This window comes from Varroa jacobsoni, unplaced genomic scaffold (assembly GCF_002532875.2).
Source record: "Varroa jacobsoni isolate VJ856 unplaced genomic scaffold, vjacob_1.0 scaffold_629, whole genome shotgun sequence".
Taxonomy (NCBI): domain Eukaryota; kingdom Metazoa; phylum Arthropoda; class Arachnida; order Mesostigmata; family Varroidae; genus Varroa; species Varroa jacobsoni.
Window position 1 is genome coordinate 20,035 of NW_019213531.1, and position 15,952 is coordinate 35,986.

A 15,952-nucleotide genomic window follows, 5' to 3' on the forward strand; every position below is an offset into this window, starting at 1 on the left:
CACAATACGACAAGGTTTATACAACCCGCTTCTAATAAACATTGTGATAAAAGTAGCACGTACTCAGGGACCGTCGCTCCATTGCAGTTGATGACAACGGCAGCTGTCAATGGTCTTCGATCTCACAGCGATGATTCCTTTATGAACCTGTTGAGGTCTCTAAAAAGACAGAGTCTGTCCCTTCACTAACGGGGTCTGGCACGAACCGATATGGATCATCCAAAAACAGCAGAGTTTCGTATCCTTTCGGAATCCGCTTGCGCCTCCATTTACTCGGGTCTAATTCCGCTATTTTATTGAAAGTTCCACTTTATTTTTACGCTTACTAAAAGACGATATCAAACGTCCTGATTATTGGAATATTTAGTTGGGGAGAGTATGTGTGCGCAAAAATGCTGCACGTGTTAGCCTATGCTTTTCCTATAGCTTTTTCATTAAATCTTTGTTTCTCTTCTGTTTTATGTAACGTGCACAGAAAGACAAATCCATATAAAAGCTTTTTGTTTGCAATTCAAAGAAGAAGATGTGTGTGTGAGCACCTGCCTACGATTGTCCTGGCCTCCATTTGCCGTCGTCCCCCTGATAAAGTTCCTATTCCACAAGTGAAGGATTTGCAAGGCAACAATGTTAGAGATAACCCAGAAAAACGCTTATTTTTAAAAGCATGCATTATAGATGTGTCCCTCTTTTGAGAACATTTTAAGATACCTATCTGAAAATATGGCTCAGGTAAAATGTTACGGAGGTGTGGAACTATTGACACCAAGCTGAAGTTATCTGAAATCAACGTGACGCTGCGGCACTGAAATTTACATGTGTTTACTGAGTTTTTAAACAAAGATCAAATACACGTTTTCAACTTACGTATTTTCGTTGTTATTGCGTAGAAAATGTCTTTGCGTCCGGCCTTATATTCTGAGATTTCACACCTACCTAATCTCTGGGCAAGCCATTTAAAAGATTGTAAGCATATTCGGATGGAAGCTGGTAGACTGACATACTACACAGTACCGTTTCGCCATCTGGTAAGCGGAAATAGAGCAGAGATCATCATTGGTCGTACCCAATCCATCTTGGAGTACCTGGGTCTATAGCAGACCCGTGCTATTGATTTCGATTTTCAATACTTAGTGTTTAGCAGTTTTAATCTTGCTTGTTGTAACATTTACCAATTTATCAATAAAATATTATTTAATAATGCATAAAGGGAATTACTTTATTTGTTTGTTACGTTTTAAGTTATCCACGAATAGACCATCAGCCAGTTATATTATATTATTACTGATAAACGAAAATCACTTAGGTAGCTACGTTGTAAATACATTTTCCGAACGAGGATTTGCCCTCTATTTTCTCAACTCCAAGCTAATTCTAGTATTAATGAGCCATAAAATCCAATGAATATAATCATAGATTCAACTGGTAATCACCGTAAAATTGAGTCGACCTTGTGAGAAATTGATTTTTAGTACCGTCTTTTATATTCTGAGGTTTTTCATTTCTCGAAAGCCCGAAGAGGCTTTGCACACACATTTATCTGTTCTTTTTCTCATATATGTACATATGTACGTACTTTTATTGCCATCGTTTCCGTCATCATCGAGGTGCTGAGAAATTACTGATCTCGTACTTGACAGGTACGGCCCGCTTGGGAGCGAGCTGAAGTCATCTGCTGTGACCCAACAATTCTACATTAAATACTCTGGAACAGGACTTTTCAAGGTGGAATATTGCTACTAAATTAACAGTGCTACAAGAGACTATGTAATGTTTTAGTGAAGTACTTTCTTCTAATTGTCCCGAGTATTTGATGATTTATACTTAAGAACAACAATGGCAATATAGATACAGCATATAACGATAATAAAAGGCTATCTCCTGACTATATAATCATCAACATGCTCGTCGGAAGGAAGCGAAACTTCTCTGGCCTCCATTGATAAGAGGTAGCTGCGTGGCAATCGCTGTTGTTTATTGGATACAACATTTAATCGATAAACATAACGGTCCACTATCTTTGAAATAGTACCGACAAATACGCGGTAGTTTGTAGATAAGTCAAAATGGGTAGGCCGATGAATATACATATGTTACAGGCCGGGCGGAAGCAAGCGGCACGCTCAAAGCAAACGACTTAAAAGGAATGGTAAAGACAATCTAGAGCACCTTTACGCGCTGCCAGTGATAAAATTCTAACGCCACTAATCTAGACAGGGTCATAAAACCGCACTGCCTGTAAATGGCTAGGTCACTATTTATGTGGTATACCACTTTGAAGCAAAAAAAAACCCGTTTCGTTTGCCAAAGTGAATACAATGGCGGATTGCCGTAATTAACATCCTTTTACTGATGTACCCAGCCACGACATGGTTTTCCTTTTGTTTATATGTTCGCGGTTTAACCCTTTGGTATCTTGTAGCTATGGCTGTGTGCATCTACTATGTGTATAGCTCTACGTATCTTGTTTATCTTCACTAGTTGAAATTCGGAGCAAACATCCATCTCGATCTCCATATTTTAAATACTTATTGGTCGATGATCAGTCCGAGCGTCTTTGAATTTGATTAGTCCTGTACCCTTTTTGAGCGCTACAAAGTTTCTGAGCCCTAAGTAAGAGTGCGGTGTGATTCGCCTTAAGTTCATCTCCGTGAACCATGCAGTTGTAAGCCGTATTTTACTTTTAATATTTGAACAATGAAAACGTCGTTGCTCTCATTAGAGGTGCTCGTAAGAAGCTTAACGCCGCTTTTACCTTGGAAATGGCCTCTAATAGCCTCTGAGGTAGCACAAATGTTTTACAATAACGACAGATTCAATATATTTTACCATAGGTTTAATCATTGAGCCATTACTCATCGCAAGATAATTTACGTTACACTGATGTAGATACTCCAAGCACGCACTTCACAGTATCCTTGAGGAAGAAGCATAGTTTTTTTAATTACTAAAACGTGCTTCACTGAGTGACAAATACCAAACATATGTAGCTCATATTCAGATTAGAAAAGCCATTACGATACATATGTGCAGGGTTCCAATGATAACTACATCCGAAAACCACTAATACTATAGTAATAAGCTGCGTGTTTTGTCGTTATCGTCCAAGTAATCTATGAGACGAGCTCAAGCAGAAAAGACCACCACAGTCAGCTGTCGCGCAAACGCCCGGGTACGTCATTTGCCACCTTCCTTTCTCTCTCTGTTTCCTGGTATTGTCTAAAAAAAAAAACTATGTAATTACCGCAACATAATACGTTGCATCAGCGAGAACATATAAAGTACTAACATGCGTCTACGTTAGGCGCTATGAAACCATTATTACAGCCTTTCGCGCATGTAAAATCCACACGTGTATGTTTGTAGCCAGATTTAGGTTGACATTTGATTCGTCGCCGGCCTTAGAGAGAACGCGCGATTGTGCTATCCTCGTGTCAACGTGACCACGCACCTGCCACGTAGCTGTTGAACATGATTGGCGCATGTTTTATCATCAGTGAGTTCGTCATGAAACAGTGCAGAGATCCCGAAAAATCTTTCGTGTCCCATCTGTACTGGCCCCGACAAATCCCAAGAGACGTAGCAGGCCAGGTTTTCAAAATTCACAATAACGATTAATTAAAAATACGATATAAAACGAAAAAAGCAACTATAAAGTACGGTTTGCTTTGCGTGTTGTAACGAGGCAATTAGTAGCTATATCGTCTTCGAATCGGTATAAATCCACTCTGCCTAATCTGTCATGGATCACAGACGCACGCTGGTAAACGCGACGCTATTTTTAGCATCCCTTTGGACAGTAGGTAATTTATGTTTACTTTGCCTTTATATATCTTCTATATAACAATTTTGTGGATATACCTGCTTGTATTTGTTATTTATATCAAGATTATTTGCTAATGTGATTTCTAAAACTTCCCTGATAGTTAGTGCTTTCTGTCTGAGGTGAAAAACAGGTATATTACTCGGCAGGACGGACAAGGGGAATTTGCCAGCTTTTCTGCTTTTGTCTGACGGAACACTGTATGGAGGGCGACCGACAATACCGCTCGGGGCAAAGGGAGGAAGGCGGACCATTTAACTTTGGCGAATTCTATTTCGACCTTCACTCGCCGTTTATCCACACATCGTGCACGAAGCTTCCCTCGTAGTGCGCACAAAGACATATATTGCTATATGAACACAGAGGAAAGCATAGACATGTTGGGCAGTCGAATTGATTGGTTAGTCATTCAAGCACTTGGAACCATTCTCGTAGTCAGATGTGCTTACATAGGTTATCTCCAACCCAGTTTAGAGCCAAAATGGATCTCAAAATATTGATTTCCTATGCTCTCTACGAAGGCGAATAGAACTCGATAAATGCGGACTTAGACGGTGGCTGACTCTAATTTCTGACTAAGAGCGACAGTGGATGAGTTTGCATAGTGCTTCCGATTTTATCCTGCTTTCCAGATAAAACATTATTTTGAAAATCTGACAGATTGATCTACTTAATTTTGCAATCTGTTTTTCGTTCATCAAAATTAAGGGATTGAGGCGGATGCTACGGTTATGTCATCTTTGTGCAACTTCGTTACTTTGCTAAAATTTATAACTTGTATTTCACTTATTAACCGGCACTTCTGATCTGGTAACAAGCTACATCGACGGTAAACAAGGAACCTCTGAAGGAAATCAGATTACATCCCGCATCGAAAAGACATATCTTAAATGTCCAGTATGATCTGTGTATAACGAGCAGACCTCACTATTTTTGCGTTTTCTTTAACACTAGAACCATCCTCTATACAAAAATTCCATGCCCATCGCGTACGGATTTTGATTAGTCTGAATCTGCTATCGGATCGTCAACACCCAGTAAGCTCCATCTATGAAGCTCGTGTGTAGCTGAAGGGCCAGTTGCTTTCTACTTGTCCTCGAGAAATTGTCAACAGAGTCCTCTTACAAGGTATAGGCTTCAGAAAGCAAAAAACCATCTCAATTAGCCAACGGATGCCGGTGTCAAACAGCAAGCACCTGTTCCGCATTATTGACACTTCCTCACTGTGACTTAAAGAATTCTAAGTCGCCTCAATAGAAGCCCCGTAAATAGCATTTGCTTGCCCTCAAACGTTTTCATATAGTAATGTGCGGATAGCGCTATTGTCGCTATATTGCCACCACTCATAGATTCGAGCGTGACGGCCGACAAACTCTTAAACGAGTAGCGTCGTATAAACGTAAAGCCAGTTACATTAAGATGTATCAATTTGTTAATGGATACAGAGTCTCCTTTAGGACATACGACTCGATACCGATTCCCTGCCTTAATCGAAAATGCAAATTTCAACTGTCGTATCAACATCAGCAGTCAACCGCATAAGTCTTATGTTGTCTTACGTCTTAGGACGAGCGATGACAGTTCATCGCGTGTTGAATGGCTATCAGCTATTATAACAACGGGTAGTATCGAATCGTTGAAATTGTCCTGCGGTGACAAGCTGTGGTCCTATGTGACTCTGATTGGCAAAGATGTCGTTTGTCCTCCGAGCTAATCAATCGAGGAAAGGCGGCTTATCAGTAAATACATAAATAACTAGGTGTTAGGTTGTATTTTAGCCGTAAAAATATTTGAAATTGCATATAGTTCGATATTACAATCTGTTTAGGCAGCAAAAAAAGAATTAAGACATAAGGCCTACGTAACCGTGAACAGTTTAAGCAGTCTCAAGAGTCCTTATATCCGACGGTGTGGAATGGCACAGATGATTCACGAACGTTTTTTTATGATAAAATTTATCATTTGGAATTATCGTATTCGATGCGGGCAGATGGGTGCCTGTACAGGAACCTGATCTTCGAACAGATTCTGTTGAACGCCATTGCATTCACTTTCAGTTCAATACACATACGTATCGTGACATAACAAACTGCGCCAGCCTCTTAGCTGACAGACTGGAATATATCTGTGCTTCTTTTATTCTTTAAGGGTTCACCGTACTTCGGATGTTGTCATCATTTTTGTCCCGCTTTCTTGCGTCGCTTAGACCTTGATCTTGTGGTTTGCGTCATTTGCTATTTGTCACTTATGTTTGTCTTCGTCATTGTTATGACTGATATCCTGTACTGCAAACGCTGCCATTTCCTTCTGTACAACAGACACTAACATAATACCTTTACATGCAGTACTCTGTCTATGTATCCACCAGCGGCTGTCTATTGACCGTCAATTTGGACCCGAAAAAATATGGCACACATGAGCGGAGAGAACACGTATTTGTGCCTATAACTTTTTGCACGTATTTGAATCTTTGCTTAAAGGTTTCGGCTGAGAAAAGTCAGCTCAGCTCCCTTCAGTCGATGGGAGTAAACCAGCTTATACCAACGCAAACTACGGTCTAGCAACTGATTACTACTTCTCTAGTCATTACGAAATCATACTTCATACGTGAATACCTTCTACGTATTTGGGATTTACGAAGCGTATTAGCGTCGCCAATACAGAATTGCAAAAATTCGATCTACATTTTTAGTTTAGCTTGACGTAACGCAACCCATCGAAGGCTGACATCGCTCGGTTACTTATTATTTATTCATATTTGGGTTAGTTACAGCCCGGCCGTTACTATCAATGTAGCATGTCAGTGGAGTCGTTTCCTATGCTTGGTACATGTTTTCGAAGACATGGTTACCATTATGTGAGAGCAGTCAACTCGTGTCTCCCAAGGGATTTTTTCTTCAACGACGACTATGGCCGTGCCCGTTACTATGTTCGGTGTCAGAAAAAAATGATCACAGCGTAATAAGATCGTTCGATCGCAGCACAGTCAGTGTACGGTTTATGGATAGTACGAAAGAGAATAGACGTATCTAGAGCTCGGGAACGTGACGCGAGCTAAGAATACAGATCTTGCCCATGTCATACGCGCATTACCTCATTCGGCGTCATAGCGGCAACGTGCAAACAAGATATAGAAGTATGCAGACAGAGAGACAACGGGCTAAAAGGAGTGGCTACGTTTACGCACGTAGTCGTCTATCCTGCCATAGCTTCTCCGTCTCAGGCGGCTGTCAGAACAACCTGAGTGCTCTATCTGAGTGAGTTGACTTGATTTCCGCATTGGCAACCGACCGAATCCTTATGGTGACATATCACACCTGCATGGAACACTCTTGATTCGATCTATTCGATTTGCTAGTTTGTTTCCTGTTGCCGCTTAGTGAAACACGCTCCTTTGGTCGTTCGAGGAGCTCAATGCTATGAGCAGCAACCATAACTAGCTCCGCGCCTGCTAAACTAATATGAAAAATTTACTACCAGCAAACTAGTAAAATGGTATCGACTGTCTTTCGCTACCAAAAGCTGTAATTTTACTATTGGTCCATAGTACTAAATAAATAGCACACGACGTAGACGGGTGCTGAGAACTATTCCTAGGGAAAAATTGACCTCTTCGTAAGAAGTCGGCAATCGTAGCCGTTTCATACCGTATTCCATATATGTGTGTACATTATAAAAGTGACATCGCCATCGGAATCCTCATCGTTCAATCTGTAAAGTGAAGTTTATTTATTATTGCCGCATATAGTTATAATACGACAACAACTGGTCATGGTAGGGCGCATCCCTGAGGTCCTTTAGTTGATTACATCTATGCGAACACGCAAATACATGCAAATAAAATAAGAGAGTATGCAAAATGTTATCTGTACATACATACATACATACATTTTGGCAGACAGCTGAAGAACCAAAGAGATGAAACGTATACAGAGAACAAAAGCTTGCATACGTACTCAAACAAAAATCACATTTCAGACGAATGAAAACCACTAGATCAGTACGTACTACTACCCTATAGTCGAATCTGTCATTGCAATTAGTCTGTGACAGTCACGACTAGAGGGGAAACATTCGCAACCTCCAGCCTTTGCTTGGATTTGGCGCAGGTGGACGGTTGTTCTGAAGAACAATTTATCTCATCCCTGAAACTTACTCTGCAAATGATGCCGGCGTGCCGACACGAGCTGCCCGATCTTCCATTGTGTTCGTGCTCGGACCTTTTCCCTGAATGATCCTTAACTCCTTAGCGTAACACTTGCGCAAATACCACTCCTGGCGGCGTAACGTTTCGGTATTGATTAACGAGTTGCCACCAAGACTAGCGACTGTCACCACCCGATGATGTTGACTAGGACGATGATCAGAGAGCGTCTGTTCTGATTCTGGCAGCGGGCTAAGCTGACGAGCGATCAGAACCGACGGATCCCTATCAGAAACGAGTGCTCCAAGTTGAGGCTGTGACTGATGACGATGATGATGATGATGGCGGTGCAGCCTTACGACGAGTTGGCCCCGTTGACGTACCCTCTGCGGTCGGAAAGCAAAACTAACAGGTAGGACGTCGCAAAGTTCGTATAACTTGCACAATAATTTCTCTACACTGGGATAGGCGGAGTAGATATCCAGCTCCGACGGCGATGTCGTGTTCCCATAGACCAGTATAGGGCGTGTTGCTTCTAGCTCGCTCGACTTCGCTCCAAACTTCGACGACTCACCGTACTGATGAACTTGTGAAAACGGTATTGGCTGGTACGGGCATGGGCGTGCTGGTGCTTGCCGGTGGTGCATTCGCCAAATTCGAATGACATTATTACGGGATAAAAGAAACAGCAACAACATAATTATTCTTTATTTGCGTCTACTTCATCTTGGACCAAACGACGTCGGCTTCTAGCCATTGCACGGAATAGAGCAGAGCCCTACAGCAGAACAGAAGCTCCATATCGACGCCAAGTAGGACAAAGGTTTTTCTCGGTACTCATTTCCGAGATTCTTCCAAAACTATCTCAAAACTTTTCGATATAACCAATAACAGCACTGATATAAGTTCTGCCCCACGTCTAATAGTCGGTATCATAGTGGCGGCTATCCTGTACTACACACTGTAGCAAGTTTGTTACTTAGACAACGCGCACTCTCTCACCACAATAACAATCCAGCAGAATAGAACGAAGGTCGTCAATATAGTCTGCCTCTACGCCGACGATTACCGCTACTTTGTACAGTTGCTTTGCTACCGATCACGTTCGCTTGGCAGCTAACGTACTCCACAACTATGGGGAACCATTTTTTTCCATGTACAAAACACTATACAATTCGATCTTTATTCTCTAACTATCTAGTTCGAACCGCCGTACGAACAACGTGACTGGCTCTTGATGTCTGTACGAACGAAGAAGTTTAGCGCACATGAGGCGATTAACGGAATGTGGCGCTCTAAGCGCCTTGGAGCACGTCTGTTTGCTCACCAAAAACTGGGACAAAGTGCCATAATTCAGGCCTAAGGAGCCAGTGAAGGAGACAGAGGTAAGCGAGAAAAAAGAAAGGGTAGACCCGGTACAAACAAACATGTCATCACATTCGATTCCACTACAGATGATGCAGCACCAAAATTTCCTTCGCTGGCTGTTGGCAAATCCAATGAACTCGAACACGACAATAGTGGCAATGCTCCAAAAACAGCATCATGGTCACGTGGTAAAGTTGGCGCCAATCTTCTATTTTGATTACGTTCTTGCGTCCCGTTCGTCGCCATATATATATATCATTCATATTGTTACTCATTAATCTGTCACCTCCACGCGTTTAACCGAAATAATGTCAAAGCACATTATCATTGTGGCAAAAAAACTCGAGTCAGCTTAGCCAGTCTCGACGTTACCAATTACCTCGAGAACGTAGAACAATATCTCGCAACGTTGTTGTAATAGGTCTGGAGTAGGGTCCAAACTGTAGAAGCTCAGTGAGCCACTAAAAACCCACATACTGACTGTGCTAGATCTGTCATATGTACTAGTACCCTGTCTGTCTATATGTGTCTGCTTACGATGGGGGCGCTTACTACACGCGACACCGGCGTGTTTTGCTCCGATCCACTCTACTCTATTCCGTCGTAATGCTGTCAGTTGATGACTTGCGACGACCGTTTTGGCAGTCCCTCGCAAATCCCCGACGATGGTTGGCTATGCCGCTGACGGAGCGAGGGCTCATGGAAGGAACTACCATCGGCATTATTCCGCTTGCTACAGTCATTTGTTATAATAGACCAATATTAGAAGCGGTACCACCTGAGAGTCGCTGTAGTCAAAGATGCAGCCCACGACGGACGAGGGCGGCAGCCACAGGGAAACGAAAAGGACCGCAAACAACGAAAATTAGAATCTCAAGAAGGACAAAAGCAGAGTATGTACAACCGGACAGAATGAATTTATAATGGGCAAAAAGTCTATCGTCGAACCGCTTAAGGTGCACAAAACAACATAACTGATCAATAAAGCAAGGGAAGAAAGTCGACATCTTCCAGACACTGGAGGCATTCATTCAGGTGTTCCCCATCGTCTTCACGTTCCGTCACCTATGTATGGCTTAGCTATGGTAGCCGCAAGCCGTCGTGCCTTTACGAGTCCCCTTGATGGCTCAATTGATTCAGGCGCAAACTGTGCGCAGAAAGCAAGCTTCGAGCTTCGTAGCTTGAAGCTTAGGGGACCATGATAGTCGGTCGTTGTCTGTCGTGTCTTTTACCTAATTTATGTCTATGTTTAAGTCTGAAACTGATCGTGCTTACGTTGGCGGCGGTTTTCCAAGCGTCCGCGCACTGCCCGGTGCACGATCCTTCCATGACTCAGGAGAAACAAGCACACCATGTGTAGGCAGGCACAGCATAAACAAGGGAATTCAATCAACTGACCCATCTTCATTTATCTGTGAAGTCTTGTTATGATATCAAAAAAGTATCAAAGAGAACATATTTGCAAGCCATTAATTTCATCTAGTAGAACATCTATAGTGCACAGTATGTTCTTGTATATAAAAATAACCCTTATCAAAGTGAACACGTTTAGTTTTCTTTAGAGAGATTGGTACGTCGAAGGTACGTTTGTTTAGGGACACTGTTTGGGCATGTCATTTGGAGGCTTCTGCCAGATTTCCCTAGCTGTAATTAATCGTCTCTAGATACACACACTCTCTTCGATTATAAGTTCCTGATCAGTTTTTGTTACGAAAGGAGCCACTATTGGGTGGCCTCTTGACTAATATATCTTCGTCTATTCAACGTACGAGGCGTGCAGTATAAGATACATGTTTCAGATAGGCTATTGTTAAATTCGTTCGAAAATGCAATGTGTGAAAATATGCTACAATATGAGTGCTTTGTTTACGGAGAAGACATTGGAGATATTCGTTAAGCACATTGATAATATATAATTTGCCACACATATTCTACGTGAAGATAATTCATTTTTTACGTCTGTCAAAATAATACCAGCAGTTGGAGAACGATATTTTTGATTATTAAGGTGATATTTTTGGACGAAACTGCGACACAACGTACGTGCCCGTATAGATGGGAAAATGGCTTATGATGCAATGGTCTCAGTATATATATCGTGTCGGCATTTCCAGATGGCCAAACCCATCTAATAGCGTTTTATAGATATTTTGCATTTTAACCTAAATCCTAGGTACACCTTATTCAGTAGGTACCTATTGCGTAGCGTATGCACTTTCATTCAGGTCCAATTAAGGTTAACTTAAGGCCGCCTGCTGCAATACTACCTTCACCATGATGCTATGCCGAGTAGTCTAAAAGGTAATTAATTGATTTTCGCCTTTTTCATAGATTTTAAAGTCTGTCATTGACATAGCGTCAATCGGTACATATAAACGCCCTATTCTAACTATTTGCTCCCTGCCTTCTAACTCGTTCAGTATTGTTTCCTCCAACTGCCATTACCAGCTTTGTCATCGTATTATCACACTTTACGCGATCACTAACACACTTCACTGTTACGCGATTGCATACTGCCTAAGATCTGGCGGTATTCAATAACTACAGTTTTGCCAAACGGATGAAGTAAGCGCAGGTCAGACAAAACGCAATAGCTATTTGCTGTGAAAACTATTACTATTTGCAGTGGTAGTAAGACTCGGATCGTTCTATTTCCTGGACTTTGTTGCGGCTATTCGCGCTTTTGTTACCATATTATTATTGGCCGACGCACCTGTCTGCTGTCGCCCAGTGCGGTACGCCTAAAATGGCCATTCGTGGACCCAAGCGTCTATATACACCCGTACACTTCTTGAACCCTTCGTGAAGGTGCCGACCTTGGCTCTAGAAGCTGCGCAGCTTCGTCTAACAGATTCTTCTGTAGGAGCGGGAAACGTCCTTGTCAAGTACACACGCGCACACATATGCAAACAAATATTACAACTACGAAATCGCGTATCTCGTCGCCAGGAACAGCAGCAGTAATGCTCAGGATAGCCACTGACATTTCCCCAGTGATAGAGCAGATCTTCCCCATATAATAGTAGTAGTAGGAGAGCTAAAGTGAACACAAATAGAAATAATAACCAAGATGGCGTTTTCATCGCCGGTAGAGTAACGCGTACAAGTAAGATAACCAGACAGACACTAGTAACCATATGAGAAATGAATTGGCCCTGCTGCTGCTGCAGTAGTGTTTGAAGAAGCACCTGGAGTTCAATTATTGTTAACGCTGTCCTACTGTGGGGATAGAAGAAGAGATACTTTGCGACCTACATCACTCCACGAAACGTGCCGCTAATAGATGGTGGCCAGCGGCGGCGGTCGTCTGCTAATTACCGTTGCGTATGTATATAACTATTCCATCAGCCTTCGGTAAACATGGTCATAATCTACAGATAGATGTAAGCACTTATACCTTAGAATTACTAGCAGTACACTTTTCTGACGTTTGCTATTCGTAAATAGGTCGGTGGCTCACATCCCATTTTCGGCTGAAGTGGCGTAATGGGGAGCAAACTGTTTATCTATACACATTTGTTATGATAGTTCTACCGTTAGTAGATTCGATAATTCGTAAATCTCTATCAAAGCAATGCTACTACTTCATTATATATAATAATATAATGTCCTGTTCGAACCGGCATGCATCTAGGATACATCGGGTCGATAAAGAATTGCCGTAATAGTCTGTGTACTGATGCTTTACCAAATCCACGATTAGATGAAACTCTTACGTTTATGCCTCCTGTCTTTAGGCGCTTAGGTGGCTCTGCGGAACAGACGCACTAACTGCTAACAAGGATGAATCGTCACGATTAAGGGAAAACTGTCCGTCTGACCCTGAGAATTAGCACGATTTGTCATCTTGCGGTAACGGCAAACCACGTCTACACGTAATTGTCGTACTTGATTTATTGAGCGAGACACTTAAATCAGAGCAAGGTAGAACCTCTCACCCTTACAGATCAATTGGAGCGTTCTTTAACTGAACGCAAGTATTACCTTTAATGAAATTATCTAACCATACGAAATCATTCACTTTGTATAAAATCCCTGCGTGCTTTTTCCGTATCCTTCCTTCGATTGGCGATTATCAGACTCAGTTTAAGGAATAGTTGCCTCAGCGTCGCTATCTCTACGCCTAATTTTTGTATCTTCTGCCTAGCTAAACAAGCGCATTGCTGCTGACTGGCTATATTTCGTTTAGCTTCTCCGATATATAAGAAATTTATTTTTCGCTTTTAGGTATTCGCTGCAATGCCATTATACGGAATAGACATTCTGCCGTTATCGATAAAGCATCGTTCCTTATTAATCATAATACATTGACGTAGCTGATGCCAGAGCTCGCCTAATTGAAAATTAGGCGAGCTCTGGCATATAAAGGCGAGATAAAACTACGCCTGATTCGGATGAATGTTGTACCTCTCTCCACGCATCTATTCTGTTGTGTTAATCCTGTGGAACTTGTGCATTTCGGTGAGATTATTGTGATGCCGTACGTGAGTGTAAAACCTGGCCAACACGATTAGATTTGCCCGCCAACTTTTTAAATTGCGAAATCTGGAACATGCTAGCCACCAAAATATTACAACTTTCTAAACTCCAGAACTCTTTGATATCCTGCAACTTGAGCCTGACTTGACTGTAACAAGTAATTTAGGTTATCGTTGCTATGGCAGATTTTTTCATATGTTTTATAATAACGTAGTAACTCACCTATAGTTTGATATTGACCATTACTTGCTTCTCAGTGCTACAATAATTACTAGTTTGCGAGGAAAGCTCGTTCAGGACCGCGTACTGAGGTTAGATACACAGAAGGGCCCACTAAACAGCAATCTGCCTGGAGTATCGGACAGTGCACGGGAACTTAACAAGTCTTCTTTCCGAGTCTCTTATGAGGCATTACGCTTCGTTATGGTGTCCAAAGCAACGTCACCAGCAGTTGGGGTTACGATACGGACGCGTTTCAACCAACAGATTACCAAGACCTATTTAGCGTATGCGTAGTGTTTAGCTAGTCAGGTGTCATGAATTTCCCTGCAGGCGCAACACAGACAATGACTAAGACAGGTAGTTAGTTGTCTACTGATCGTTATGTTTCTCGCACCTTCTGTTGTCCTCATCGCGACCTGTCTCAGGGGCGACAAAATGCTTGTGTTCGCGGCCACTGCCATTACAATAGGCCACGTTCATGACCGTGAAGATCGTGCTTCTCATACCTCTAACCCTTCAAAATGACAGTAGAGCAATTCTACCGGTTCACCATCATCTTCACAATCACCAGCGTAGTTATCAGCATTGCTAAGCGAACTGGCGCGCCCACGATCTCCACAGGACCATTCAGGCCATACACCACATTGCTAATATAGACCCAAACGGTCGTGAGCGGCTCGTCGAATAGCCAAATAGGCAGGTAACAACCGAAGGCCCATCTGTTGCAGTGTGTACATTAAGACTGCCATAACCACCATAATGCTCAAGTGTTTGTGACCTATCTGTGCCGATTCTATATGTATATGACAACAGAATGCACACGTTATGCGCAGTTGCTTCAAGAATAAGGTAAATCGGTGCGATGGACACCAAAAGGTAGGAAGGCGGTCAGCTACCGCAGACGGTTGTCTACATGAAAAACCGGTAGTTCTGACTAGCGTCGCGCGATAAGACCCGCCACTACTTAAGCGGTAGGTGGCTAGTTGTTTTTTAAAGGTTCCAAAACCAAACAGGACCCACACAGGGTGGGCCAGCACGTCTAAGTGGTGGACACATGAGGCCCCGCGGATGAAGGGGAGCGGATAACCCATACACTCCCGTACCTATGCACGTATATGCATATTCTTTCCATGATTTTGCTGATTGCTTTTAACAAAAGCCTTTCCTGATCTCGGGAGCCCTAAAGATGGTCACGAGTAAGGACAACGCGTTTGAAAGCATTAGACCGCTAATAAGGAGTGACGGTACGTGAATTCAGGTCGGCTTAAGGGACATACTTGCGTCTGTCATCTTGAGAGCAGCAGTGCAAACTATGTTAAAGGTTGATTCATTTTGTGTACTTTGCATCTGGTGTAAGGCTCGTATGTAGCTGTAGTGTTGATGGTAATACAGGTGTAAAAAGCGCCTACCTGGTCTGTACATGCATCAAATTTGAGAGGGTCAGGCAGAACGGCTGAGCGGTCTGAACGAAACCGTCTGCGGAAAGTGGTGCGCAGAATGCTCATTGACAATTAGAGGACACGGCAACACCGCGCGTTGTCGTGCTCAATATTTCTTAAAAACCCTTGAAAATGTCGTCTATTTTTGTGCTTGATTCAGTAACGCTAAGCGAATTCGCATTATACATACACAAATACAGGCCATAATTGCACATCTGATAGGTTCTAGTATTAGATAGAGAGCTAACAGGAGGAGAGGTAATCGTAAAGAGCAGCAGATTCGGCAGAACTTTTTGTACAATGTAATCGTTACATTGTCGTCATTTTTTAGCCATTGCGGAGACGATAGTAGATTTATAAGCTGCGGCAACATCACCATTACGACCGTTAGCGTACTTCAGCGCTGTGTTTTTTTTTTGTTGTTGCTCTAGTTAAGCATAACGGCCACAAACGGCCTTTACCGTGCATAAAATGATCGCG

General features: G+C 42.4%; 1 protein-coding gene and 1 long non-coding RNA gene across 8 annotated transcripts in view; one reads left to right on the top strand and one right to left on the bottom strand.

The window, feature by feature from the left end:
* Positions 1-15,952, bottom strand: part of LOC111262136 (uncharacterized) — a 111,417-nt gene that overhangs the window by 19,831 nt on the left and 75,634 nt on the right. For 2 of the 7 annotated variants that reach the window (XM_022836161.2, XM_022836163.2), the window contains exon 2: positions 7,977-8,350. The exons of the other annotated variants lie outside the window; for them this stretch is intronic. In XM_022836161.2, coding sequence (XP_022691896.1) covers positions 7,977-8,350 — 374 coding nt within the window. The remainder of the gene's footprint in view (positions 1-7,976; positions 8,351-15,952) is intronic. 7 annotated transcript variants of the gene reach the window in all.
* LOC111262144 (uncharacterized) lies at positions 75-4,750 on the top strand. The gene is made up of 2 exons (XR_002681422.2): positions 75-3,800; positions 3,954-4,750. It is a non-coding gene; the product is annotated as an uncharacterized LOC111262144 (long non-coding RNA).